This window comes from Brachypodium distachyon, chromosome 4, assembly GCF_000005505.3.
Source record: "Brachypodium distachyon strain Bd21 chromosome 4, Brachypodium_distachyon_v3.0, whole genome shotgun sequence".
In the NCBI taxonomy this organism is placed as follows: domain Eukaryota; kingdom Viridiplantae; phylum Streptophyta; class Magnoliopsida; order Poales; family Poaceae; genus Brachypodium; species Brachypodium distachyon.
This window is the reverse complement of record NC_016134.3, coordinates 10,195,380-10,220,358: the sequence shown is the minus strand read 5'-3', so window position 1 is coordinate 10,220,358 and position 24,979 is coordinate 10,195,380. Positions and strand designations below refer to the sequence as shown.

The window sequence follows — 24,979 nt, the reverse complement described above, 5'->3', positions numbered from 1 at the left end:
GCGGACGTGCGCACCTCCAGAGTGTCCGCGTGCTGCGGTGTTCCCACAAACAGGGTGGCCAGATCCTTGCGCAAGCACCTAGCTGCCTATCTTACGACGCCTAATTAACCAGCCAACCAGGGGCGGCGCCGGCGCCGGCGACGGGGATCTGCCACCCTAGTTCTTGCTACCAACTCAGCATTTCAGACGTGTGTTTGTACGCAACGAAACACCTCTGGATCTAGAATTTGGCTGTACAAATGGATTTTTTAAACAAAGCTCAGCAGCACTAATGTGCATTTGGCCAGGGCAATGTGCTCTGCAGAAACTGCGTCGAACAGAGGAGAGAAGATCGCAAAACGTTGGCCTTTGAGAAATAAAAGGCATCTAGTACTAGCTGATTGTTGATTAATTTCCGGAGAACTGAACCATTCCATGAAGACCAACAAAACAAGATGCAAACATAACTCACACAACTATGGCATCGAGATAGTGCCGTCCAAAAACAACCAACCTAAACGACACTCGAAACCGACAATTAACAGACGACCCAACGAACCAAAAAATTACTAACACGGCACGCATGGAACAATATCTAGCCAAGCTAGAACACGTCGAGGAACTCCTGGATCTCAACTTTGAGCTGGTCCATGACGGCCTGCCATCCAGCCTGCGTGGGGTGCACATCGTCCCAGTAAAAGTGCTTGCTCGGGTCCTTGCACAGCGTGTACAGCCGATCATGCTCGTCCTCGCCCCACTCCCCGCAGAAGCCGTCCGGATCCGAGCTCTCGCAGCACGGCCTCAGCGTATACTTGAACCGCTTCGCCAGCTCCGACCCCGACCCTAAACAAGGGTAACACAGATTCATACATCAATCGATTAATCGGATTATTGCACAAACAAATTAACCAGAAAGATACAAACAAATTAGTTGTAAACATGTGTGTACCAGGGGGTTGTTCGCCGACGATTTTGGAGAAGGCGGTGTTGAGGTCGACGATCTTGACGTTCTCCATCCCGCCGAGCTTATCGAGGAGATCGGTGTTGTGGACGCTGGATCCCACGTTGGGTAAGCCGGCGCACTTGGTGTAGTTGCTTGGCCTGGCCTGCCATGGCGTGCACCCGAGAGGGTGAAGGTTGTTTACGAGGATCTTGTTGATGCCGAGGTCCTGCAGCCTCTTCACGTTCGCCGCGATCTCCGTCGTGACGTTCTTGACAAACGCAAAGATCTACGCATGGAACAAACCACAATTTTTTTTAAATATAGTAAATTAATGGAAGCTTATCGATCGACTAGGATGGCACAATGATTATACGTACCTCGTTGCTGCTAGCGTTGGCGACGCGGGTGTAGTCGTTGCCGGAGATGGCGACGAGGGCGATGGAGTCTTCGAGGTTCCAGCTCCCGATGACGCGGTCATGGAGGAGCTTCTCGAACTGGTCAATCTGGGCAGCGAGCGTCGTCAGCTTGAGCCGGTGCGGCAGCGGTGGCAGGAACGGCTCGAAGACGCCCGAGCCGCCGACGGCGAAGTTCATGCCGAACGCGTTGCAGTAATTCTTCAACGTCATCTTGCACGCCGGCGGGCCCTCAAGTCTGCCCATGTTGAGCATCGTGGCGAGGATGTCAGGCTGGACCAGGTGGTCGGAGAAGCGGCCCGTGGGGCGGAGGCTGTTGGCGGCCAAGGAGGAGGCACCGTATGGGTAGTGCCACTGCCGGGTGATCGGGCTAGAGCACCACCTCGGGAGGTTGCCGTTGTCGGCGAAAGAGTCGCCGAACACAAACATCTTGTACACATGGGAGTGCCCGCTCTTCACTCCGACACGTGGTTTCTTCCCGGGAAACTTGTCAGATGGTGCAGGCGCAGGAGCCTTGACCGATTGCTTGACAGATTGCACGCCTAGTTGCACCCAAAAAAGAATTGCAAGAGAAATACAGTTAATCGAGATTTATTATCAAACACCAAACAACAACTAAGGAGATTACCATTTATCAGCAGAACCACAGCGAGGATGAGGAGAGAGGTCGCTGCTAGCTTCGTCATATCTATGTTTCTGATCGTGTGATTCGTGTCGCTGGATACTCAGGCGTATGACACGCGCCTGTACTTATAGGCTAGACGGGAAAGAGGTGCCCCGAATTGATAGGCATCAAGTTTGTTACTATTTTTTTGGGATCGGGGCATGCATAAACGCGGCTTGCGCGAGCTTTTCTCCGTCCGTTTGTCGCTGCGTTCTGTTCTCCCTGCTCTGTTAGGCTGGGCTGGGCTGCGCGAGTAGGCTTTGTTCTTCGGTCCAGGTTTTGTTCTTCCGTCACTGCGTTTCTCCCTGCGCTGAAACCGGCGATGTTGGGCTGGGCTGCGCAAGCTGGCACTCACGTTCTCGATCGGTTGTACTACATTCACTGAATACCAAATCCACGCCGCAACGCTGTCTCTCCGGTCTCCGCAGCTCCCCGTATCTGTTATGAACCATAGCCGTCAAGAGAAGACCTAGCTGAAGGGAATTTTAATCTCCAACGGTCCCCTCGCCTCTGACTGCCGTTTCCGCGTTAAGAGACGGGGAACCACGGAACAACATCTAGCATCTGTTTTGCAGTTTGCTGATTAGGTTTGTGTGTTCTTCACGGTGGCATCTTGACGGTGGAGATGACGTCGTTTAGAAGATCTATGTCCTGACTCCGTCCCCGTCCTGGCGTAGGCGTCGCGTTCTACTTCATGGAGTCAGTGGTTCTCGCAATTCTTCTTTTGATGTTTTTGGTTTTTTTTCTTGTCAATTCATCAACGGAGAAACAGTTTCACAACTTGCCTTGTAAGGGGTGTGTCCCGGTCATGGTACGTTCAACGATCTTAGGTTCTCATTGTTTGAGGTGGGCGACTCAAGCGGCTTTTTAAAACCTATAATGTTAGTCCAGTTTGTGCAATCACGGTGTTCTGCAATTCCGTTACCGGTTACATGGAGAAACGTCAAAGTGCGGAAGATGGATTAGAGATGTTGATTTCGGAAGATCATGATGTAGCTTTTAGTTCTATAGTGGATCGTTCCTTATGTTCGTTTAGCTTGTTTCCATCTATTTTACTTTTTTCTATTAATCAATAAAGCCAGACAGTTCTAAAAAATAAATAAAGCCAGATCATTCGCTCAAAAATAAATAAATAAAGTCAGGTCGTTGTTCTCAAAAGAACTCATATTTTTCTTTCCGTGAGAGAATAAAAGTAATCTATGAGCAGTTTAGTCCATATATTTGAAAAATGTGTGGGCTGGTCTGTATACGATGTACGCGACAGGTAGCAGCTGGCCCCATGGCACGGCCTAGGCTTCCTTTGCACGCAATCTTTGTCCTTTAAAAATAACGATCCTCGTGAAATTTCAGGTCCGGATGAGTTACGTAGCTCCTGACAGAGTAAAAACAATGAAAATGGATTTTCTGCCGCCCAGAGTTAAATACCAAATAAATGAGGGTTATTAGGAAAATCTCCTAAATCACTAAAAACAAGGATAATAACATGTAAAGTGATGCAAATATCATGTAAAATAAGGTAATAAACAACAAAGTTTATGTATGCAGTTTACATGCATCAGGCAGCCCCGAATTAGTAGTACCTGATAAGCATAAGCATCTCATAAACGAACTAATTTGTGGCGTGATATCTTCGCATTTTTCTGTAAAAAAAACGTGTTTGTTTTAAAAAATATCATACGAGATAAATTCTATGTATGCAGGTAGAATTTGTTTTTTGTTTGTAAACTTTGTGTATTTTTGCATGTTTTAACCAAGGCTCTTGAAGCGTTTATTATTCGACTTCTTTACAACGGCGTTTCCTACGCAGGGTCAACTTAGCAGCACCGAGTTGGACCTCTTGTAAATTGTGTGATGATGCAATCGAATAGTTATTTACAATTTACATTTACGCGAGATCGAGCCGCCGATGGTGAAGTTCATCCCGAACACGTCACAGTAGTTCTTAATGGTCAGCTTGCGCGCCGGCGGGCCCTCGAGTCTACCCATGTTGAGCATCGTGGCGAGGATGTCGGGCCGGACGAGGTGGTCGGAGAAGCGACCCGTGGGGCGGAGGCTGCTGGCGGCCAGGGAGGAGGCGCCGTAGGTGTAGTGCAGTCAACCTATGTTTTTTTAGAGGATCCTTAAAAAAAAGAAAATTACGTAAAACCATCACATTTGGGACACATGTCAGGAAAACCACCTTTTTTTTCAAATTATCACCACTTTCTCGGTCCGTTGTACTCCCACGCACTAATTTGCTGTTTATCGTGTTTTGACAGAAAAATTGACGGGAGACCCACATGTAAGGTCCACGTCGGCAACACGCTGGCCCCGGCCGTCCACCGTGTCGTGTCCAGACCCGACCCCTAGCCTGCCCCGACTGCTCCCGTCCTCGTCGTTCTGTAGCCGCATGGCCGCCATCACCTCACCGTCTCGTCCGTCCGGCTGCACTGCTCCACCACAGCGCCCTCGCCCTTATCCCCAAGCCAGCTCCCCGACTCCCTCCCTATTTCTCCTCCACCCCTGCTCCTTCCCTGGTTTTCTTCCCCACCGAGAGCTCCTTTCCTTAATTCTCCCTCGAATCCTCTCTGTTTTCTCCTCCGACGAGCCTCGCCCGGCTGCTCCGGCCTGCCCTCGCCCTCGAATCCGCGCCAATATGGTTAGCTGCTCAGCCTCGTTTCAGGATCTGCACCGCGTGGACGTCGACTCGCTCCAAGGCCGCCGCGCCGCACAGAGGCTTTCATCCCCATCTCCGGCCTAGCGGCGCCCGTGCTCGCGTCGCCGCCTCGAAACTCCACCGGCCCCGCCGCTTGCGATCGAGCACCGGAACGCCTCTGCGAGCCCTCCGGTGCCCTCGACCTCCTCTCCCGCGTACCGAAGCCATCCCGCGATGCACGCATCCACTGCCGGCCGCCCGCCGTGTAACATACCGATACCAACCATTTTCCTTTTAAATTCTTTTGGACTGTTTGGTAATTTAATTATTGTCATCATCTTTATTTTGTTCGTTTCATCATCTTTATTTTGCCATGTCATTAGCATCATGTTGCATGAAATAATTATTTGTTTGCACGAAATGTCACTTTTTTGTTGTCATTTGCTGTCTTTTTATTGTGTTCGCGAAAACCTAAAATTATTTTGTAGAAAATCTAATTTGGTTTGACAAAATAAATCCGGATTTAATTAGACTTAACCTCTTGTCTCTTGACTTATTGCGAAACTCTAAAATTGCAAAACTGTATTTTTTGTTTGAGGTTTTTGTTGGTCGAATCCTAACTTTTGCCTATAAGCTAATCCCTTTTTTCTTTTCTTTTTCTTTCTCCCTTTTTCTTCCCAAGCCACGCCGCCAGCTCTTTCTTCTTCCGTTCTTCTTCCTTCTTTCCCCGAGCGCCTCCACCTCGCTGGCTCTACGCGAGCTTCCTTCCCGCGAGCTCCTCCCGTGGCCAAGCCCCCTGGCTCTCTCTCCCTCGCGCGCGCCTCCCCGTCGCCCGCGTCCGCCCCGCGCGCCCTCCTCTCCCCGCGCCTGCAGCTCCGCGAGCGCCTGCTGCCTCCCGCGCGAGCTCACCGCCGGCGCCGCCTCTCCTCGCGCGCCGCCCAGCTCCCGCTCCGCCCTCTGCTTCCCCGAGCGCCGCCCGGCCGCGCCTCTTCCTCTTCCGTGCCCGCACCATCAGCCCTGCATCGTCTGCCTCCTCGCCAAGCCGACCACGCGCGCCGCCCGCCTGCTGCTCCAGCACCACCACCCCGCGCGCCTCTCCCCTTGCTCCTGGCCGCGCCGCCAGCACCCGGCTCCGCCCGCGCGCCTCGCCCCGCCGCCCGGCGCCGCCTCCACCTCGCATGCCCGCACGCGCGCCTCCCTTTCTCCTCTGCTCTGCCCGCCTGCAGCGCTCCCCACCAGCCTCCTCTGCCTCCAGCCCGAAGGCCCGAGCAAGCCCGGCTCGCCCAAGCCCAGCCGAGCCCCCTCCTGGCCCATCTTCTCTGGCCCGTCTCAAAGCCCAGCAATGCCCAGGCCCGTGGCCTTTTCCCCTTTTCTTTTCTGTTTTCTAAAATTAATAGAATCCTGACGTGTGGGCCCTGCTGGTCAGCGCCTCCATGTGCTTGCTGCTGTGCTGACGTTGCCGCCGCTCTGCGTGTGCTTCGCCGTGCCGCTGCTCAAGACCTTGCCGTGCGCCGCGAAGACCGACGAACCCCGGAGTTGGAGCCTTGAACGACTACTTCGCCGCGACGACTACATCGCCTACGTGAACAGTTACTTCGCCTATGACGACTACGTGTATGACTATGTCGACTACTTCCTCTACATCGCGACGCCGCACGTGTCCAAGGTATAACGAGCGACCGTCCCGTGAACCGACCGTTCTTCGGCGGAAACCCGTAGGTTGCAATATATGAAACGCATGTGTTGTATGAGATGTCCGTGTTTGTATCGATAGCACTAGTTGCAGGTACATCGTTGCCACCGGCGTGTGCAACCCCGACCGAGTTGTTTGTTTGGTGTGTCGTTCTTGTTTTAAAGCATGCATCGCACCTATTCATGTCATTGTCATGCATGCTAATACAACTATCACATTGTTGTGTGTAGTTAATCAATTAAACTCTATTCCTTGCATATGGAGTTGTTTAGATGCTATGTGTAGATGTTTCGGACTCAATTTAACTTGGTAAATTGTAAATCGGATTTATTATCGGAATACTTAATATGTCATGCATCATCCCTATGTCACGCATCATCCCTTGATTGCGCATATTAATTACCATGTGTATCGTGTATGCTTATACTTTCCTTTTATGTGGTGGATTTGCTTCTTCCTCGCTAGTCTTCGATTCCTACAACGACGACTACGCTTGTGTTCTTCTTCCAGAATTCTTGCTCAATTCCGGACAATTGAGTACTCCAGGCAAGCAGCCATTTCTTGAACATGTTGATTATACCCAATGCCTCTCTCTCTTTCTTGCACTAAGTTACGTTCTCAGTTCTGGTCACGATGCCTCTAGGATTGCATAGCTTTTAGTCAGCTCCACTTATTGCCTTATGTCTTGTTACTTGTCCTAATACCATGTCACATGTTTGTTGATGCCCTACATCTTGGTCATTAGATGTCATGCTTAGTTGCGAATCTACTATTCTTATATCTGTGGTTCCACAATTGCTACATCCACATGCTACTTCCTGTATTTAAATTGCAATTATTGAACCGTGATATGATATTAAATTGTAACAAGGCAACGATGGGAGGCCGTGCTCGAACGCATTGGTGATTTGTTCCATTTGCGCCGACCTAAGAACTGAGTTCTCGTTTTCGCCGATCCAAGAAACTTCGCGCTAACCGCTCATGGGAGAATATATGGGTTCCCCCTCGACTTAGTACTCGTTTCATAGCTCTTCCAGGGGCCACATAGTTCGGGCGTTTCATTTGGCATTTGCATTGCATGCACACAGAGATTCGTGGAGACTTGTTGTTGACTTTGCATTCATATAGGACTGCGGCACACGTCTGGAATGGTCATTCTGCGGACACTGAACCACTACCAGCTGTTTCCGCAACTCTTGAGTCCGTACGACGTTTCGGCCGGGCTCTCGTTTCGGATTAGACTCAGTTGGGTGGTCCCCTGGATTAATTGTGAGGCTTGGAAACGTCGTGTCGCCCAATCCTGCTGACACACGTCTTTGTGTGTTCCTACTCGAGTGGTAACAAGGGTTGGACGAACGTGTACGGGTAAATTGGCACACCCTGTAGGGATAAATCTTTCGGAAAGCCGTGTCTGCGGTTATGGACGACGTGGTTGGTCATTACTTGATCATAGAGAACTTAATCAATTTAATTAACTTAACCTCATAAACTTGAGTAGTAATTAGCCTTAATCATGGATATGCTCAAAACTGCTTAAGTGTGAGTGTCCTTTGGATTGCTTCCTCACAGGGTGTTGAGGGGGTGATATGAGGATTGTGTTGTTTGGTGTTTAGTAAATAGGTTAATCACCTTTTACCTGGCAGACGTTTCTCATCCTCTACTTAGACGTTGTTATTAGAGTGTCTCTCCAGATATCTGTTGCTGCATAACCCCACTTTACCCTCCTTTGAGACATGTTGCATACTAGCATAGATCTCCCCGTAAGTCTTGCGAGTACTTTGTACTTAGTTGCTTTGCAAGGTTGTTTTCTTCAGAAGTTCCAGCAGAACGGTGAGCCGCTAGGTTCTTCATGGAGCACGACGTTGGATTCGATGTTTAGCCAGAAGATCCAGATCAGGGTTCTGAGACTCGTGGCGGGTTTCCTTCCAGCTTCCAGCCTCTTCAGGCCATGCTGTATTCTTGTCCGTACTCGGGCATAATTCGACTTTCGCTGATGTAATGATGTAATGTTGGGACATGTGTCCTCTCTTTGTAATAATTATTATTCTGCTCCTTGTATGAGCTTTGTAATTACTCTCTTCTGTATAGTTTGATAATGATATTCATGTTGCAAAATCCTGTGATGAACACATTAATGCGTGTATGTAAATATGAGGCTTGAGTTATGCAAAGGTTAACAAATTGGGGCTAAATTGCATAATTCCGGTCCGGGGTCTTACACGCCGCCGACGGCAGCCTGATCTCCGGCGTCGATTTCCGTCGTCGACGCCGTCTTCCGCCACCCTTTGCCGGCGCGCACGAGGAGAGCACCCCGAAGTGCCAAGGCGTGCCCCGGACCGCCCCCGCGACGCAGCCCGATGGAGGATCGCTTGGATCAAATCCGAGGTAGGCCGGGGTACGCGGGATCGAATCCGGGGAGGCCGGGGTTGGGCTCCGATGTGGGGCGGCTGGGGCTCGCGGGGCTTGAATCCGAGGGTGGAAGGGGCTTCGCGCGGTGGGGAAGACAAAGGAGATGGCGGCGGCCTCCCCGCGGACGCCATCCCAGAGCCTCGAGGAACGTCCAGACGGAGCGGCCATGGCCTCTGCCGGGAGCGCGCCGGTATTGAGCTCTGGGACGAGCTGCTTGAACGGGGCCACGTCGTGGTCGGCGTCCTCTGCCAGACTCGCCGCGCCCGCGCCCTGACAGTCCGCGACCACGAAGCGCACTCCTCTGGCCAGAGCTTCCTCGGAGCAGTCTATGGCGGCGTCGCCCGTGGCCGGACACGGTGAACGCCCTGGGCCAGCGTGGAGCCATGTGGCCCCCCGTCTGTTTTACCGCCAAAACGCGATAAACAACGAAATTAGTGCACGGTTTTTTTTTTAAAAAGGGTGGTTTTCCTGAACATGTGACCCAAAAATCGACCCAGGAATGGCGCCTGAGCAGGAGCACAATAACGGCTCGCACCTCGTCATCGTCGCCGGTTCGGCGAGGATTCACCATTTTCCTACTCCTACCGTCCTACGACGACGCCGAGGCGTGGCAACTCTCTCGGTCGGGGCCTTCTGGCCAATCCAAAGCACCGCCGTCGGCACTGGACCGGCGGAGGAGTCCCGCTCCCAAGCCGAGGCAAACGCCGCGAAGGTGCTCGGAGAAATGCCCCAGCCGAGGGATGCGGCGTTTACCGTTTCTTCCTCTTGTAAGGGTGGAGTGACCGGTGCGCCTCACATGGCTCAGGTACGCAGGGTGTTTGTCAAAATGCCGCATCCACGAACAAAAGGGGCATCCATGGTCTGTCACTGTGCGAGGGCAACACGGAGCTGATGGAGGAGTGGACTCCGCAGTGCGCGCCGCTGTCGAGGCGTTCGGCAAGGTCCTCGGTGAGGTCCTGGAGCTTGTGATGGGTTGCCAGGAGCTGGCCAACGACATGTGCCTCTGCTGCACCTGCACGTCGGGGAAGCTTTCCAAGCAAAGCAACTGAGCATGGTGGGTTGGGGCATATCGGATGGGAACTTCGAGTTCAAAGTGGCATTAACCATCATGGTGTACCATATATCTCGAGACAGACGAGCGATGGTGCTCATCCTGCCCCCCCCAGAGGTGTACCATCATATTATCTCCCCTAAACCTATCACAAAATTATGAGTTCCTATATCCTTATGTACTGAAAAACATGGACCAAATCAAATTGTTTGCACACTGAGTCATGTCTAAATCTTGCAGATTTCTTCAGCAAGTTACAGATCGTTGAATCTTTTACCATACGACAGCAGTTTCTCTTCCCCACTGACTCCCTATATGAAGATCGAAGATAAATCGTCTCCATACCCTGCAGCCTGGCGCACAAAAGGTACGCCCTGTTCTGCGATACAGAAAGTAACATAAGGTCGATAAAAATGCACATGTATAATTGCACTACCAGTCCAAATGGCTGAAATATAACTTAACTGAACTAAAAACTGTTGTGGGTCATGACTATGTGCAGGACATGCCAGTATTATAGTGCGTTCTGTTGAACACAAAGAAGAAGAGTTAAACAGTGAGAGCAAGATATTTACCAGGAAGCTAGGGAGACCGGTACGTCTGCATTTAGCTTTAACGACCAAGATCGCCACCGTTAATTGTGCTGTTGTACTGAAGTAGGAATGTTGAGCGTAAGGCCTGAGCAGCTGTGTTTGAAATTATGTATGCTGCTTCGCCCAGCAGTCTGCACTTCAGAGTGCTCTGGTTGTTCTTGCTCGATAATCCCATTCCGAACAGTTGTTGGTCCCTGGTCAGGAGCAGAACCTCGTTCATCATTGTCCGTGCCATCATCATCATCATCATCATCATCATCAGCCCATTCGACCGTCATAACATTTGGTCTGTTGGGGTGCTTTGTCACTTCTTCTACCCATGTCGCCGTTGTTGTGTCAGACACTCTAGCATCAAGAATGATCTCCTTGAGTTCTTTCAGGTGTGCAATGTTGATGCAAGAAAGACCAACTAGATGCCTGCAAATCAGCTGCAATGACACGAGTTGCGGCAGAGCTCCATGTTTGATGTCAAGTCCCCCTGGACATCCATCCTCGCTTGCTGGTAGGATCGGATTCTCAACATTGGACACAAAACATAAGCGTTGCAGGCTCTTGAATTCCCCAGCTTGCACGTTGAAGCCGTCGATCTGGTTGACAACGGTCAGTTTGAGGTAAAGCAAGAAATGCATTCTGCTGGCGAGGACTGACAGAAGTTCTTGTGTCATAATTGTTGTCAAGATCAGGCACAACTCAGTGAGATAAGGAAACAAGGTAATGAACCGGGGCAACGTGGATGAGCTGCCGCATAATTCCAGCGAGGTGAGGTAATATTCTGTATTACCGGGCAGCAATCTTTGGTTACATACTTCTGCCAGAGCCAACTGAGCATCCTTCGGTAAACTTCGGAAGTCAACTGACAGGGAGCGAAAATTGCCTTCAGTTATGTCAGCTCCAGTGTACTGTTTAATGGCCTCGATAAGCTGAGTATTCATATCCAAAATAAGTTTCTGAAATCCCTGGCCACTCTCAGAGTGACACGATATCTTGATCATGTTCAGTTTCTTCATATGGGCCATAAGTTGAAGGAATTCATGGTGCCCGTTGACCACAAATCCTGCCAGGGTCTCAAGTTTACGTTCTTTCGGCAGTTGCTCTGTGCTGATTCCACCTGGAAGTTTAAACTTTCCAATCAGATGAACTAAACTGGGCAATCCAATAACCTCAACCGGCAACACATCCACCTTCGTTTTGCTTAAATCTAGTGTTTCCAACAGTGTTAGCTGTGCAATTTCTTTGGGAAGTTTAGTGACGGTGGGCCCCAGGCTTAGATATCTCAGATTCCACCTCATGCATATGTCTTTCATATAAACATCTGTTATGTCAGTGCATTCTTCCAGGTCCAGCACTCTCACAATCTTGTACTTACCAAAATCAGAGATAGCATCACCTGCATTCCCTGAGATTGTCAGAGACCGGACACGAGATAAATCAACATCTGACATCATACCGTACCCTGTATCATCATTCCCTGGATGGATAGAAAGGTGCCGGAATTGTTCACACATGGACTTGCGCAACAAGAACTCATGCACAATACCATGAGTTTTGCATAGCTCTACTGTTGCATTGCTTCCTGGAACAACAGGCCCAATGATACCACGGTCGATAAATTTCTCAAAATTTTGCTGAGCAGCCCATACATCATGTTGTTGGCCTTGATGGCTTCGTGCATATCCTTCAGCCAGCCATCGCCTGGTCACAACATTCCTCCTGAGGGGACGATTGATTGGGAATATACCGAGATACAGCAAGCAGTTTCTGGCATTATAATCAGGCAAACCGGCATAGGTATCCATAAGCACACCTCGAAGTCTTGCAAAGTAAGGCCCCCTGTCTCCTTCCAGGTAATAACCCAACTTGCTGTTCAATTCCTTGCATGATTCCCCAGTTAATTCCTTTTCACTTGTCAATTGTCTTCTCACGCTAGTAAGAGCAAGCAGAAGACCATCACATTTCTTCAGAAGTGCAGTGGAACCCCGTGCCAACTCAGGGGGAGGAGGTATCCTTGGAAGAACTATACCCTTTGAAGCTTCTTCTCCAAGAGTTTCCATCTTGTGCATGTAACCGATGCCATGCCCGGAAGTGCAAGTATTAGCTACGTGATGAGTGGACGTGGTCACTATTATTCTGCTGCCCATAGGGAGACTGTCTCTGAAGTTGAAGATAGGGATTACAATGTCCCAGTAATGCACGTCGATGTCATCAATAACAATGAGACACCTATAAACGAAAAGGAAATGAGAAGAAAATAAGGTTAGTTACAGTTAAGCCATGTTTCTTTTGATTTATAAAGATTTCCTTTTGATGAAATAAAAGTAAATTTATCATTTTGCTTTTTGAACAGTAAGACCACACAATGGCTTTATACACAACCACATGTTGGACAACATGATTACAAAGTGAAATATGAAAAGAAAGCCAAGTAGTACATCGTCCCATTAGCTTATTTTGTAAAAAAAACTGCATGTATGAATTTTTGAAAAAAGCACACAGGGAGTAATAGACAACAAGCAGGCAAATAGATAGGCAAATATATCAATGATCGTGCAATATGGAAGAGTAACTAACACCGGAGTCTCTGACCTCTTATCCCTTAGGTGAACTTTGAGACGATCTTGAAGACTTGTACAATCTGATTCTTGGAGGACAGCGGTGGGCGGCTGGCAGACCTTCCTGATTATCTTGTTTAGAAGGTCATTGGCATTTCCGCAGTCCAGTGTACCAACCAAGGCGCTGCAAGTGAATGATGGGCTTGCCACCTTGAACACTTCCTGTGCGAGAGTTGTCTTCCCGGAGCCTCCGAACCCCGCGATGGCGATCACCCTCAGCTTCTCCGGTTCGTGCCCCGTCAGATCTAACAGAGACAGGATCTTCTCGATGGGTTCCTTGATGCCAAGAGGCTCCGGCACCACACAATAAGGCTGTAGTTCTGCTGGAGGCGCGGCATGGTTGCCGCTGCTGGAAGAAGCGATGAGATTTCTGATGGTGCCATTTGCGTCCTCGGACCGCTTCTTGAGCTTCTTGATCTCGGAAGCGAACTGGTCGCGGAGGCCAACCGTGGCCGCCCAGTGGAAAACCCGGCGGATCCTTGAGGACCCCTTCTTGCGGCTGACGCGGTAGAGGAAGCGCTCCATGCAGTCCTCGATGTCGTGCGTCAGCTCGCGCATCACCTTGCTGTACGCTCTCGCCAGAGCGACGGGCGGAGCGGCGCCCTTCCGCCTGGCAAGCTCGTCGTCCAGTGCTGCGGCGAGGAAGAGGAGGGATCTCTCCAGGGACTCGCAGTTGTCCTTGATGCTCGTCCAGTCCTTGTATTTCTCCTCGATCAGCGCCATCGCCTTCCCCATGGCGACCTTCGCGAATGCCGTCGCCGCGGCTTTCTCCATTGATGCTGTCCGTGGGCGGCAGCGAGTGCCTGGCTTTGGTGGGTCGGGAAATCAAGGGGATTGCCGATGGAGCCAAGAGACAAGGTACGAAGCACGCAATTCCAGGCCGGCTAAGTTCTACTCCTAATATTTTATCGATCTCGATCTAGCCAGCTGCTACGAGTTGATCGGACTTGCGGGCCGGCCTGTTCTTCCCTGAAGGCCGGCTGAAATACTAGTGTGCCAACAGCCGGCCTGTCCCTTGTTCATTAGGAATTGAACGGAGTGTTAAATGCGCCAATGCACTAATACCGTTATCTAGTGTAATGCCAACAGCCGGCCTGGCCTTGGTTCATTAGTGCATTGGCACGGGCGACGATTGTTCCTCAAGGCCGGCTGGCTGCTAATACCGGGTCTCACTCTCACCAACCATCTGTTTGGCTGGAACGATTGTTCCTTGGTTCATTTGTATCATAAAACTTCTTTTTACCATGTCATGGTAGAGGTCGAGTGCACATTAATGTCCAGCTAGCCTGGCCATGGTAGCTAGAGCCTAGAGGTCCACACATTGCCGATCTGCTTGTTCATGTGTATATAATTTCTGTTTTATTATTCATCTGTCATCATATTTGCCTACATTCGTGAATCAGACTTACCAGTGTTGTGGTTCGCTTCAGGGATGGGGGAAATGGAGGCTTGGACCAGTGCTTCCCAGGGGGCCATGCGCTCTCTTCCCATGAAGCTCCAGTGGTTGCTGTCACGCCACTATGGTCTGCAAGGGGCAGGGCGAAACGAGATCAACATCCTGAAAGACGATCTACAGCAACTGCTAAACAATTATTGCATAGAGCCATCCGAGGTAGTTGCCCCTGCCTCAATGGCCGACTGCTGGGCTGACGAGGTGCGCGAACTGTCATACGATATCGACGACTTCATCGACGATCTCGTCCATGGCGCCGGCAGCATCAAGAAGCTGAAACCGCGGGAGAGTGTCACCGTTGCCAATGAGATCTTGGGATTCAGGGCTCGTGTGGCGCAAGTGATTCGATGGCACGATTGCTATCTTGCAAACTGTGAGATGCAGCCTAGCAGCAGTAGCAGAAGTACTTTGGGTAACTGGCCGCCCCCGCCTCCACGCCGACAACAACATCGCCTTGTTGGTATGCACAAGAGCTCCATTAGAGAGATCCACAGGTTGCTAGCTAATAATGGAAAGCCAGAACGGAAGGTGGTGTCCATTGTTGGGGTTTCCGGGGTCGGTAAAACCACCCTTGCCAGAGAGCTGTACCGTCAGCTCCGACAGCAATACCAGTGCAAGGCTTTTGTGCAGGCTTCTCGAAAGCCTGACGTGAGGAGGCTCCTCACCAGCATACTGTCGCAAGTTCGACAGGATCAGCTACACAGCAATTGGAAGCTGCAAAAAATTGTAGATGAGCTGAATGCGTACCTAAAAGATAAGACGTAAGTACTTCTAATTTCTTGTCATTAATCTATTTTTGAGATCGTTGAATACACTTGGGAGGCATACATGCAGCGAACTGCTAATGTTTGCTCAGTTTGATTCGCTAAAGCCTGTCATTTTTAAGACAAAATTCAATATGCACGAACCTTAATCACGAAGAGCTAGAGCTTCATTACTTTTAGAGTGAATTCCGACTTTTACCTCCTAGTTGCACAAACATTAGACGAGTTACACCATTTAGGGCCTCTTTGATTCAAAGGATTTCCGTACTAATTTTGATGAATTGCCTTATCATAGATCATATAATCCATATCCGTTCACACCTTAATGATACACTGGTCCATACGTCTAAGTAACAAGCAAAATGATAATCAAGAAATAGATGTTTTTCAACAAGAAATAGATGCTGAATTGTCTCCTCACCGAAGCAACAAACACTGATTGCCTTCCACTATTCCTTTGTCGGCATCTGGCTGCACCGCCCCTATGAAAGTACCACATAAATATTTTGATCTTCAAATGAATTCTCGAACACCTAACCAAATTTGGCTGTTGATTACTCGGAAAGTCCATCGTGGCCTGCACGAGAATATATATGGAACATAGAATTCGCTGAATTTATTCATTGCAAAAAAACGAAGTTCCTATAGAAATTTTAAATTTTAGTAAGTTACCACCTCAAAAAATGAAGTGGCACTTTCTTATACATATGTTTTGACAGGTATTTCATCATAATTGATGATTTGTTGTCACCATCAATGTGGAATCTTGTTAACCGTGCTTTGCCAAAGGATGGTTGCTGCAGTAGAATACTGGCTACGACCGAAGTTGACGTTGTAGCTCAAATATGCTGTGCTGGTAACTCCAAGTACATATACAAGAAGGAACTTCTCAGTGAAGATGAGTCGAGACAATTATTTTCCAGCACACTACTTGGCCGTCAATCCGAAATTCCTGAACACCTCAATAATGTTTTATATGAAATCATAAATAGGTGTGGTGGTCTGCCGCTAGCTGTTATTGCCACGGCCAGTATTTTAGCATGCCAGCCAGTCAGCATAGAACAATGCAATTACTTAAGGAATTCGCTGGATTTGGGTCTGATCACAGATCCTAATTTGGAAGGGGTGAAACAAGTCCTGAACCTCGGTTACAACAGCCTTCCTCACTGTTTGAAAGGATGCATGCTATATCTGAGTCTTTATGAGGAGGACTGTATAATCTGGAAGGATGATTTAATGAAGCAGTGGATAGCTGAAGGTTTTATCTGTGCAGGGGAAGGGGATACCAGCAGGGAGGAGACTGCAGGGAGCTATTTTGACGAGCTTGTTAACAGGGGAATGATCCAACCTGAAGATATCAACTGCAATGATGAAGTGTTGTCCTGTACAGTGCACCGCATGGTACATCAGTTTATTAGAGACAAGTCCATAGAAAAGAATTTCAGCATTGCCATAGATGATTCCCAGACCTCTATAAGACATGCTGAAAAGGTCCGTAGGTTGGGTCTCAACTTCAGCAATGCGGAAGATGCAACACTGACGGCGACTCTGAGACTGTCGCGAGTCCGATCACTTGCCTTTTCTGGATTGCTCAAGTGCATGCCTTCTATTGTGAAGTTTCGGTTTCTTCAGGTTCTGATCCTTAAATTACTATTTGAACCTGTTGACATGAGTGACAACCTCACTGAACCTGATGGTGTGAGTTTCAACCTCACTGGAATTTTGGCACTGTTTCGACTGAAATATTTGAGTATTGGTGTGTCTCAATCTCATGTGACTGTGGAGCTTCCAACCCAGATGCAACAGCTAAAAGAATTGGTGGCCTTGGAAATTCAAGCAAAACTAACTGCAGCACTTCCATCAGATACTTTCGATCTGCCAGCCGGTTTGTTGTACCTCCGTCTTCCTAGCGAAACTCCTCTGCCTGACAGCATTCGCTGGATGAGATCTCTTCGCACTCTGGGGTATCTCGATCTGAGCATGAACTCAAGATGCAATCTGATGAACATTTGCAACCTGACCAATCTTCAGGAGCTTCATCTCACCTGTTCTACGGTGCAATCTGGCAATCTGGAGGACAAAATGCGACTCCTTGGCTCAGCCCTGGTGGAGCTAAGAAACCTGAAATGTTTAACTCTGGCACCTGCTGCAGGATCCTCTCGTGTTGATAGTCCTAATGCCGCTGTTGCTTCAAGCATTAGAATTTCTTTTGATGTTTTCACCTTTCTATCCCCTCCCGCACTTATTGAGAGACTCGACTTATCTCGGCGCTGTTGCATCTTCTCGAGCTTACCTGACTGGACCAATAAACTTGCTAAGCTCTGTATTTTGAAGATTGCAGTTGGGAAGCTGCTGACACATGACATTGATGTTCTTGGAGGATTTCTTTCACTCACTGCTCTCTCGCTGTATATCGAGGCAGCGCCTGCAGAAATGATCTTCTTCGGAAAGGCAGGTTTCTCAGTTCTTAGATACTTCAAGTTCAGGTGCAGAGGCAGAGTACCTTTCGTGAAATTTGAGGCAGGTGCAATGCCCAAGCTTCAGAAGCTCAAGCTAGGTTTCAATGCCCCTGCTGTGGACCAACATAGTGCAGCACCTATCAACATCGAGCATTTGTCAAGCCTAGTAGAGATCTCCGCAAAAATTAGGGGAGCAGGTACTGATGCAGAGTCTGCCTTGACAACTGCAGTTAACAATCATCTAAGCAATCCTAGTATCGACGTAGATTTGGTGGATTGCGTCATTTATGGCGAGGAAGGTATAATTATGGGCAAAAAAGGGGAAGAACACATGGCTCCAGACCAACAAGATGCCATCGTGGAGGTAGAAAACCAAGATGAATGCAACACTCAAGTCGAGAACAAAGGGGGAGATAAGAACACCAGGTACGAACTTTCCTTCAAAAAGGAGGAGTTTGTGTTCTCTTCTTCTTCTTTTGAAATTATCAATGATTATGGCGAGGAAGGTATAATTATGGGCAAAAAAGGGGAAGAACACATGGCTCCAGACCAACAAGATGCCATCGTGGAGGTAGAAAACCAAGATGAATGCAACACTCAAGTCGAGAACAAAGGGGGAGATAAGAACACCAGGTACGAACTTTCCTTCAAAAAGGAGGAGCTTGTGTTCTCTTCTTCTTCTTTTGAAATTATCAATGATTACTGATTACCAAATTGTTCATGGTGAGTTGTTCCAAGAAATAGCTAATATAACCAGAAAATAGATATAACGCTAGAAAAATCTCAGAAAAAAGCAAAACCTGTTGATTTGGTGGGACCAAGGTATAACAGTTTAGATTAAATCACGTTGACATAATATATGTTCATATGGGACATATGATCTCACATCCCAAATTCCTAAGTGTAAAACAAAGGAAAAGATATCACGTTTCTGTGGAGTCCGGACTGTCATCTTGTACAGTTCATGGTCTAGATTAAATCACATTGATCGATTGATTAATTCGGAAAGCGAGAAACCGGATTGATTATGAAGATTTGGAGTTAAGGCCTGTAGATGTGGTAGGCAAGTGGCCCATCTCTTGCGCACAACCAGACTGCTAATGGAAGACTTGGAACACCTACCATTAACACCCCCCCCCCCCCCTGCCCGAACTTAATGCAAGGGTAGCACACCTGCCATAACGTCAAAAAAGAGCTATCTGATTCTCTAAGCCATGGCACGACCTAGACCTCAGCTTCAACGAGGAGGAGCAGTCCCTATTCTTCGCCTCTACCCACATGGTGATCGGGAACGGTTCGATCGACAGATGGATCGGCGGCCGCTCCACATCCGAGCTCGTGCCTGCTGTCCATGAATTGGTTTCGAAGCGCAGGCGTATATTGAGGACGGTTGCAGACGGGCTCCTGAACCACAGTTGGATGGCCTGCGATATCCAGGGTGACTTGCGTGGCGAAGCGTTGCTCGAGTACCTGTCGCTCTGGCTTGCTGTTAGCCGCACCCACCTCACTCAGGAGCCTGACACCCTTGTGTGGCGCTGGACTTCGGCTGGAGCTTACTCAGCTCGCTCTTGCTACCTTGCCACCTTTCAGGGCTCCATGTGCAGCGACTCATGGAAGCTCACCTGGAAGACCTGGACACCGCGGAAGGTCAAGTTCTTCTACTGGCTCGCGGACCTTGGTTGCTGCTGGACCTTTCGCCCGTCGCGGCCTGTCCCACAAGCCTTGTTGTGTGCTGTGCGACCAGCGCCCTGAGACCATGCAACACCTTCTCGTCGACTGCCCTTTCTCGCAGCAGGTCTGGCACTGCGTCCTCTCTTGGATTAGAGACCTGCCAACCTCCTACCCAGGGAGTTACCCTCTCGACTTGGTGGCACCTTGTCTGTCAACCGTTGTTCTTCCCGAAAGCCCCTCCGCAAGGGTCTAGACTCTTCGTCATGTTGACTGCTAGGATGATTTGGACAAGCGAAATGCCGCAAGGGTCTAGACTCTTCGGTCATGTTGACTGCTAGGATGATTTGGACAAGCGAAACGAGTGCACCTTTGAGAACGCCCGACCCTGCTCTTCCACCATCCTACAAAGGATCCAAGAGGAAGCGAAGCTTTGGGCTAGAGCAGGCGCTTTAGGATTGCGTGTGTTGCTGCCCGAATCCTGGGATGTGCACTAATTGTGTCTTGCGTGTGTTTGTACCCAGTGTCTCTAGGCTTGTAAATACTCTTCTACCTTTTCAATACAACGAGACGCAATGCTTTTGCGTTTTCTCGAAAAAAAAGGATTTATATTCATTCAACATCGTGCAGATTGGGATTGGATATGCTCCTCGATCGTAAAATCAGGATGGCCGATACATTGACGACGGTTCTCGAGCTTGGGTCGAAGATCAAGGAGGTGGTGGATAAGGTGAGGCACAACAAGCATGATTGCCGTAGGACTGGATCGCTTGTGGAGAGACTATGTGCCATTCTGGCACCGTTGGAGGAGGAAGTTATCAGGGGGGCGGAGATGAGCGCTGCCCTCGACGCACTCGAAGAGCACCTGGGCCGGGCTCTTGAACTCATTTCTTCCTGCAAGGAGAGGCGTACCGTCGCCAGGCAACCCTTCAGGCTCAGGAAAATTTCCAGACAGTTGCAGGAAGTCAACAGGGATATCATCGATCAGATGGTGGTCATCACCCTTGCTTCAGAAAATAATGTTGTCGTTCCTATTAGACATTTTCAAGATGGTGCTCGTATGTCTCCTCCAGAGGTATGTCCATATATACCATTACTTAACTGCATGCATGCAAAATAATATATGGCCTCACCTATTAATTTGTTGCTATATATATTTAACATACTCTATTATTTGTACAAATATGAAGGTATTTCTAAAATATACTCCCTCCGATCCATCATGAGTGTCTCAGATTTTGTACTAACTTAGTACAAAATTGTACTAAGTCTGAGACACGTATTATGGATCTGAGAGAGTAGTAATTAAAAACTACGTACCAACTTGAGATTTTTTTCATGTAGTTTGCTTTGAATTATCTTAGAAACAGTGTATGAATTTATGAAAAATGATAAAGTAGAATATATAATAGCACATGGTAGTACATTCAACGTGGAGTAACTGCACCGGTGCACCCACCAGTACGGTGTGTGTATATGAAAGCAAAAGTCGGAATAAATCTAAAAAGTTGTTTTTTCTCATAAGTTGCCTGAAATTTTGTTATAGTACCTCAGCCCCATTTCAGAATCAATGTATCCACATGACCACATCTAACCATCCTCATCTCCATGTCACGACATATATAGTACTTCAGAGGTGTAGTTTTAGACTTAATAATGTGTAACTTAGGTCACATGAATTGTTAAAAGTTTCAAGCAACAGATTAATAACAAAAGAGTAAATGGATATTTGTGATGGTTGAAAAGGATATTAATATCAGTTTGTTTGATTGTTGAAAGTACAAATATATTGGTGAATTCCGTAATTATATTCCAAGAATTTTTTAAAGCATAATAGTCTAATATCCTAAGCGAGTTACTTTTGTTAAAGCATAATAGTAACCAGTCTAATATACTCGATTTACATCAGCTCTTGTGCGGTCACCATTCATCCACATATTTAAAACTTACATGAAAATCCCAGTTCTTCCATATTTCTAGTCTATTGTCCTAACTCCTAAGCAAGTTACTTTTTACTCCAGGCAGTCAAAGAGAAGCTGGGGTCATTTTCTAGTCATTCAGACCCTGAACTGATGTAAGTCCTAATTCTCTAATATAGGTGCTTTTTAGTCACCCTGTATGTCACGATTCTCGTGTTATACATATAACAGTGTTGTGTTTGAAAGAACATGATAGCCATTGCATTTAATCTTGCCTAAAAGTACTCATTTTTTTTATTTTCAATAATGATAGTACTCATGTATGAAGCAATTCCATTTTTGTGTTGAACGCACATCGTTTTGTATTAGGACTGAAGAAAGAGTTGTTGACGACATTGAATCAGTAGGGGTTTCAGAAACAACTGAGCCCAAGCAAGCTGCTAATTCCTTTGCCAGCTTTAGTAGATACGGTACGTCTAGAATTAAATATCATATATACTGTATCTTTGATTATGTTCGTAGTTCCTAACTAATTGGTCAATAATGTTGAACGATGTTTGCTTGTTTTTGAAGCTATTAATCGTGTTGCCACAACAATGGGGATTGAATTATTTCATGCTTATTTCTTCAAGTGTTGTCCACTGGGTTTAAGTCACTTATTTGCAGGCTCTGGAGGTACTAAAGTGTTGCCCAAAAGAAGGCATCAATTTAGGTGGCCTTCTTGGTGGGCTCAGAAGGAGACAACTAGCTTGGTTGACAGGCTCATTGGTCATGAAGGAATAGGTAACATGCTGGAAACAGTAACATATTACAATTAGACAAGATGAGCTAATATGAGCTTGTAACAACCATATCCATAAAAGCAAAGAAAGAAAGTGAAGTCTTGTGGTACTGAAGAATGGTTGTTTATATGATCATTTTCCAGCAGGATTTACAATATTCAGTTTCTCTCAGCTGGCTGCATCGACAAATGATTTCTCGCATGGCAACAAAATTGGAAGGGGTGGTTATGGTTCTGTTTACAAGGTAATGTACATACTTTTTTCGTAACTGGTAGTGTCGTACTTGATTTTCCTTATAAAAAGATTGTTTATATTTTTTATTTCTTGTGAGATTATGCTGTAAAGTTCAAGATGTACCTCCCAGTTTGCTGTACCTATGTATTTCAAATGTACCTGGGCATGGGTGGCCAGGCCTGAAGCCCAGTGTCCCCGGCCGGGCTGGGGGGCTTCACTTTTCGACCAGTCCCGAAATGAATAAAAAAAGTATTTAAAAAAAAAGGTATAGAAATCATTTTTTTAATCTCAAAAGGATTGTTTTAATATTTTCAATAGTCAAAACGGAGGTTTTTTCTGCCTCAGGCTTGGGGTTCCCCTACCTGGTTTTACGAAGCCCGGCCTGGCCCGACGAATGCTCAGGTATAATTTCAGGTGCAATTTCTGTGTTTGTGAAGAGTAACAGCAAATGTGAAACATCTGAACAAGGATAAATCAAAACGGAAGGGAAGATATGTCGCCGAATGCTAGAAGTTACAATCTTACAGACATTAAACTTAATTTGTTTGTCTCTTGCTACAAATTTGATTTTTTTCATGTTGGTTTGGTTCGAAAACCGAAGGTTGAATGCATGAGCAATCGCCCATTAAAAAAAAATGCATGAGCAATCACGAAGGGTGATTGCATATGATATTTTTTCCAATATAGAACAAACATTTTAAGACTAGATTATTTATTGCTTTTCAGGGCCAATTGCCAAGTGGTCTAGATGTTGCAATAAAAATTAATGACAAGTACACATCTCATAGACCTGATTTTGAAAATGAAGTGCGAATTACCTCAAAACTCCAGCATGCAAATATCATTAAACTTCTGGGATGCTGCATGGAAGGAGACAAGAAGATATTAGTCTACGAATATATGCCAAATGGAAGTTTGGACTGTCTAATTGGTAATATTTTCATTTTATTTGCAGTTTATTTTGTTGTCTTATTTCTTAATTTTTCCTTTTAAATTGTTGTTATTGTTACAGAGGAGGGAAAAGGTCTCCAGATCAATTGGCCTATATGGTTTGGCATAGTTAAAGGGGTAGCTCAAGGTGTAGTCTATCTACACCAGCACTCCCGACTACGCGTAATTCATGGGGATCTGAAACCAAGCAATGTTTTCTTGGATTGTCATATGACTCCTAGGATTGCTGATTTTGGCATTTCTGAAGTATTAAGTTCAGGTTTAGATGAAAAAGAGACATCTCATGTGTCAGGAACTCTGTAAGTATATCAGTTCAATAGTCCATTTTTTAACCGGACACTAGGTCATTATGACATTAAGCCCTTCAGCCCTTGATTCTTTAATGGTTTGATTTTTCTTTTGCAGCGGTTATCTTGATCCTGAATATATTAGCTCAGGCATTATCTCCACCATGAGCGATTTGTATGCCTTTGGTGTCACTCTTCTCCGGATAATCAGTTTAAGACAGCCATATACAAATTTTCTAGAGAGACGACAAAGCTTGGTTGTTCATGTAAGTAAACACTCTCGGGGCATATTGCCTCTTTGCCATCTTATTTTTGCGGTTGCTTCAATACTCATTATCTGAATATGGCCTGCCCCACAAACACCTGTGTTATGCCTTCACTGCTGCAGAATGTTGTGTTGCCGGCAGCCTAGGGCCTCCGGCAAAGACACAAAACCCGCCGGCAAAGCCTTTGCCGGAGGCTTTCCCTTGGGGCCGTCGGTACGGAGACCTACCGGTAAAGGTCTCTTTTCATTTTTCATAAGAGGGTAACCTGGGCTCGTCACTGTCATTGTAAGGGAACATGATTCTTGATGGAAAACAACCGAGCTGGTCTAAACATTATGATTAATTATCACTGCATTTTAGGATCGATGGAGTTTCATTCATTTGGAACGATCACTGAAGTGTTCTATTTTCAGGCATGGAAGTTATGGTCAACTGGGAGAACAATGGAGCTGATACAACCATTGTTGCATGATGAACCTGCAATAAGTGATATACTCAGGTGCGTTCAGATAGCGCTGTTGTGTGTTCAAGAGCATCGGGAAGACAGGCCCACCATGTCAGAGGTTCTCCACATGCTGAACTGTGGGAGTGTCTCCTTACCTGTTCCCAATCCTCCGATGCAGCAAGTCAACGAGGAGTCTGCCCCGAATTCCCCGGAGCAACAAGTGCAATGTCTAACTATGTGACATCGTTATCTTTAAGCTTGTTTTCTTCCTAGGATTTTTTCTGGTGATGTGTAATTGACAACTTAAGCCGTCTTTCATGCAATCACGCGGCGCAAGAGATATGACGGTCTTAATTAGCATAAGAGAGATGTGTAGCAGTATTGAAAGTGCGAGTATGGTCTAGTGCTTAAGACTGCAGGGCTCCTGTTTCTGCCAGAACAGATTTGTAAAACAAGTTGTAACCTTCTAGAAGAGTGATGTTTCTGTTATGGGGGGTGGAGGCAGCTGAACATGAAAGACTGGCCGGCTTGTTCATGTTGCCAAGTGGGGGAATTTCCCTTGGAAGTATCCGACGTCCGTATATCACCTGTTTGGTTGGTCTTGCCTGAGTATTTTTGCATGGTACAGAGTAGCCTGCCCTTCTTCAGGGACGCCCAGCACGGTGCCGACGCCGGCGCCGGAGGGCTGCTGCGAGGGCCTGCGCAGAATCGTGTAACGGCCCGATAATGTGCCTGTGCCACATCGTGAACCACGCCGCGGCG

The 24,979-nt window shown here is 47.4% G+C and overlaps 4 protein-coding genes and 1 long non-coding RNA gene across 19 annotated transcripts; 2 read left to right on the top strand and 3 right to left on the bottom strand.

Annotated features, from left to right (window-relative positions):
- Nucleotides 1-213: 213 nt before the first annotated feature.
- Nucleotides 214-2,043, bottom strand: LOC100833106 (GDSL esterase/lipase At3g09930). Its single transcript, XM_024455399.1, has 4 exons — nucleotides 1,964-2,043; nucleotides 1,300-1,877; nucleotides 929-1,208; nucleotides 214-822 (listed from the first exon to the last, which is right to left on the bottom strand). Exons 1-4 carry the CDS (start codon nucleotides 2,019-2,021, stop codon nucleotides 584-586), a joined length of 1,155 nt encoding a protein of 384 aa, XP_024311167.1. The 5' UTR covers nucleotides 2,022-2,043; the 3' UTR covers nucleotides 214-583.
- Nucleotides 2,044-3,250: 1,207 nt separating this feature from the next.
- On the top strand, nucleotides 3,251-7,227 carry LOC112268631 (atherin-like). Its single transcript, XM_024454530.1, has 3 exons — nucleotides 3,251-3,263; nucleotides 5,269-6,300; nucleotides 6,793-7,227. The coding sequence occupies exons 1-2, from the start codon at nucleotides 3,251-3,253 to the stop codon at nucleotides 6,180-6,182; spliced, it is 927 nt and encodes a 308-aa protein (XP_024310298.1). The 3' UTR covers nucleotides 6,183-6,300; nucleotides 6,793-7,227.
- A 2,690-nt stretch (nucleotides 7,228-9,917) lies between these two features.
- On the bottom strand, nucleotides 9,918-10,505 carry LOC112268972. The gene is made up of 2 exons (XR_002960579.1): nucleotides 10,363-10,505; nucleotides 9,918-10,166 (listed from the first exon to the last, which is right to left on the bottom strand). It is a non-coding gene; the product is annotated as an uncharacterized LOC112268972 (long non-coding RNA).
- Nucleotides 10,506-10,518: 13 nt separating this feature from the next.
- On the bottom strand, nucleotides 10,519-13,724 carry LOC100832795 (disease resistance protein RPM1). Its single transcript, XM_024454528.1, has 3 exons — nucleotides 12,964-13,724; nucleotides 10,592-12,600; nucleotides 10,519-10,541 (listed from the first exon to the last, which is right to left on the bottom strand). The coding sequence occupies exons 1-3, from the start codon at nucleotides 13,722-13,724 to the stop codon at nucleotides 10,519-10,521; spliced, it is 2,793 nt and encodes a 930-aa protein (XP_024310296.1).
- On the top strand, nucleotides 12,496-24,798 carry LOC104584449 (putative disease resistance RPP13-like protein 2). Of its 15 annotated transcripts, none has more exons than XR_002960573.1 (14): nucleotides 13,635-13,847; nucleotides 14,420-15,203; nucleotides 15,926-18,298; nucleotides 19,964-20,408; nucleotides 21,355-21,407; nucleotides 21,622-21,722; nucleotides 21,919-22,035; nucleotides 22,178-22,278; nucleotides 22,614-22,670; nucleotides 22,995-23,199; nucleotides 23,281-23,518; nucleotides 23,625-23,772; nucleotides 23,895-24,007; nucleotides 24,186-24,328. XR_002960573.1 is itself a non-coding variant. In XM_024455388.1 (14 exons), the coding sequence occupies exons 1-14, from the start codon at nucleotides 13,739-13,741 to the stop codon at nucleotides 24,456-24,458; spliced, it is 4,935 nt and encodes a 1,644-aa protein (XP_024311156.1). In that variant the 5' UTR covers nucleotides 13,635-13,738; the 3' UTR covers nucleotides 24,459-24,798. The 15 variants fall into 15 exon arrangements, 10 of the variants coding, with proteins under 10 accessions (XP_024311157.1, XP_024311156.1, XP_024311158.1 ...); XR_002960571.1 differs by having other exon boundaries at nucleotides 23,895-24,057; XR_002960572.1 differs by having other exon boundaries at nucleotides 23,895-24,001; nucleotides 24,186-24,327.
- The last annotated feature ends 181 nt before the right edge of the window (nucleotides 24,799-24,979 follow it).

Excerpts from the sequence above, each read along its gene's own strand:
- LOC100833106 (XM_024455399.1), bottom strand. The coding sequence starts at position 2,021 with ATGACGAAGCTAGCAGCGACCTCTCTCCTCATCCTCGCTGTGGTTCTG. Across the intron at positions 1,209-1,299 it reads CCAACGCTAGCAGCAACGAG|ATCTTTGCGTTTGTCAAGAA; the intron begins GTACGTATAATC and ends TTCCATGCGTAG. Across the intron at positions 823-928 it reads CGTCGGCGAACAACCCCCTG|GGTCGGGGTCGGAGCTGGCG; the intron begins GTACACACATGT and ends ACCCTTGTTTAG.
- LOC100832795 (XM_024454528.1), bottom strand. The coding sequence starts at position 13,724 with ATGGGGAAGGCGATGGCGCTGATCGAGGAGAAATACAAGGACTGGACG. Across the intron at positions 12,601-12,963 it reads GTTCACCTAAGGGATAAGAG|GTGTCTCATTGTTATTGATG; the intron begins GTCAGAGACTCC and ends TTTCGTTTATAG. Across the intron at positions 10,542-10,591 it reads CACGGACAATGATGAACGAG|CAAGAACAACCAGAGCACTC; the intron begins GTTCTGCTCCTG and ends GGGATTATCGAG.
- LOC104584449 (XM_024455384.1), top strand. The coding sequence starts at position 13,739 with ATGCCGTCGCCGCGGCTTTCTCCATTGATGCTGTCCGTGGGCGGCAGC. Across the intron at positions 21,723-21,918 it reads TGCCAGCTTTAGTAGATACG|GCTCTGGAGGTACTAAAGTG; the intron begins GTACGTCTAGAA and ends ACTTATTTGCAG. Across the intron at positions 22,036-22,177 it reads CATTGGTCATGAAGGAATAG|CAGGATTTACAATATTCAGT; the intron begins GTAACATGCTGG and ends ATCATTTTCCAG.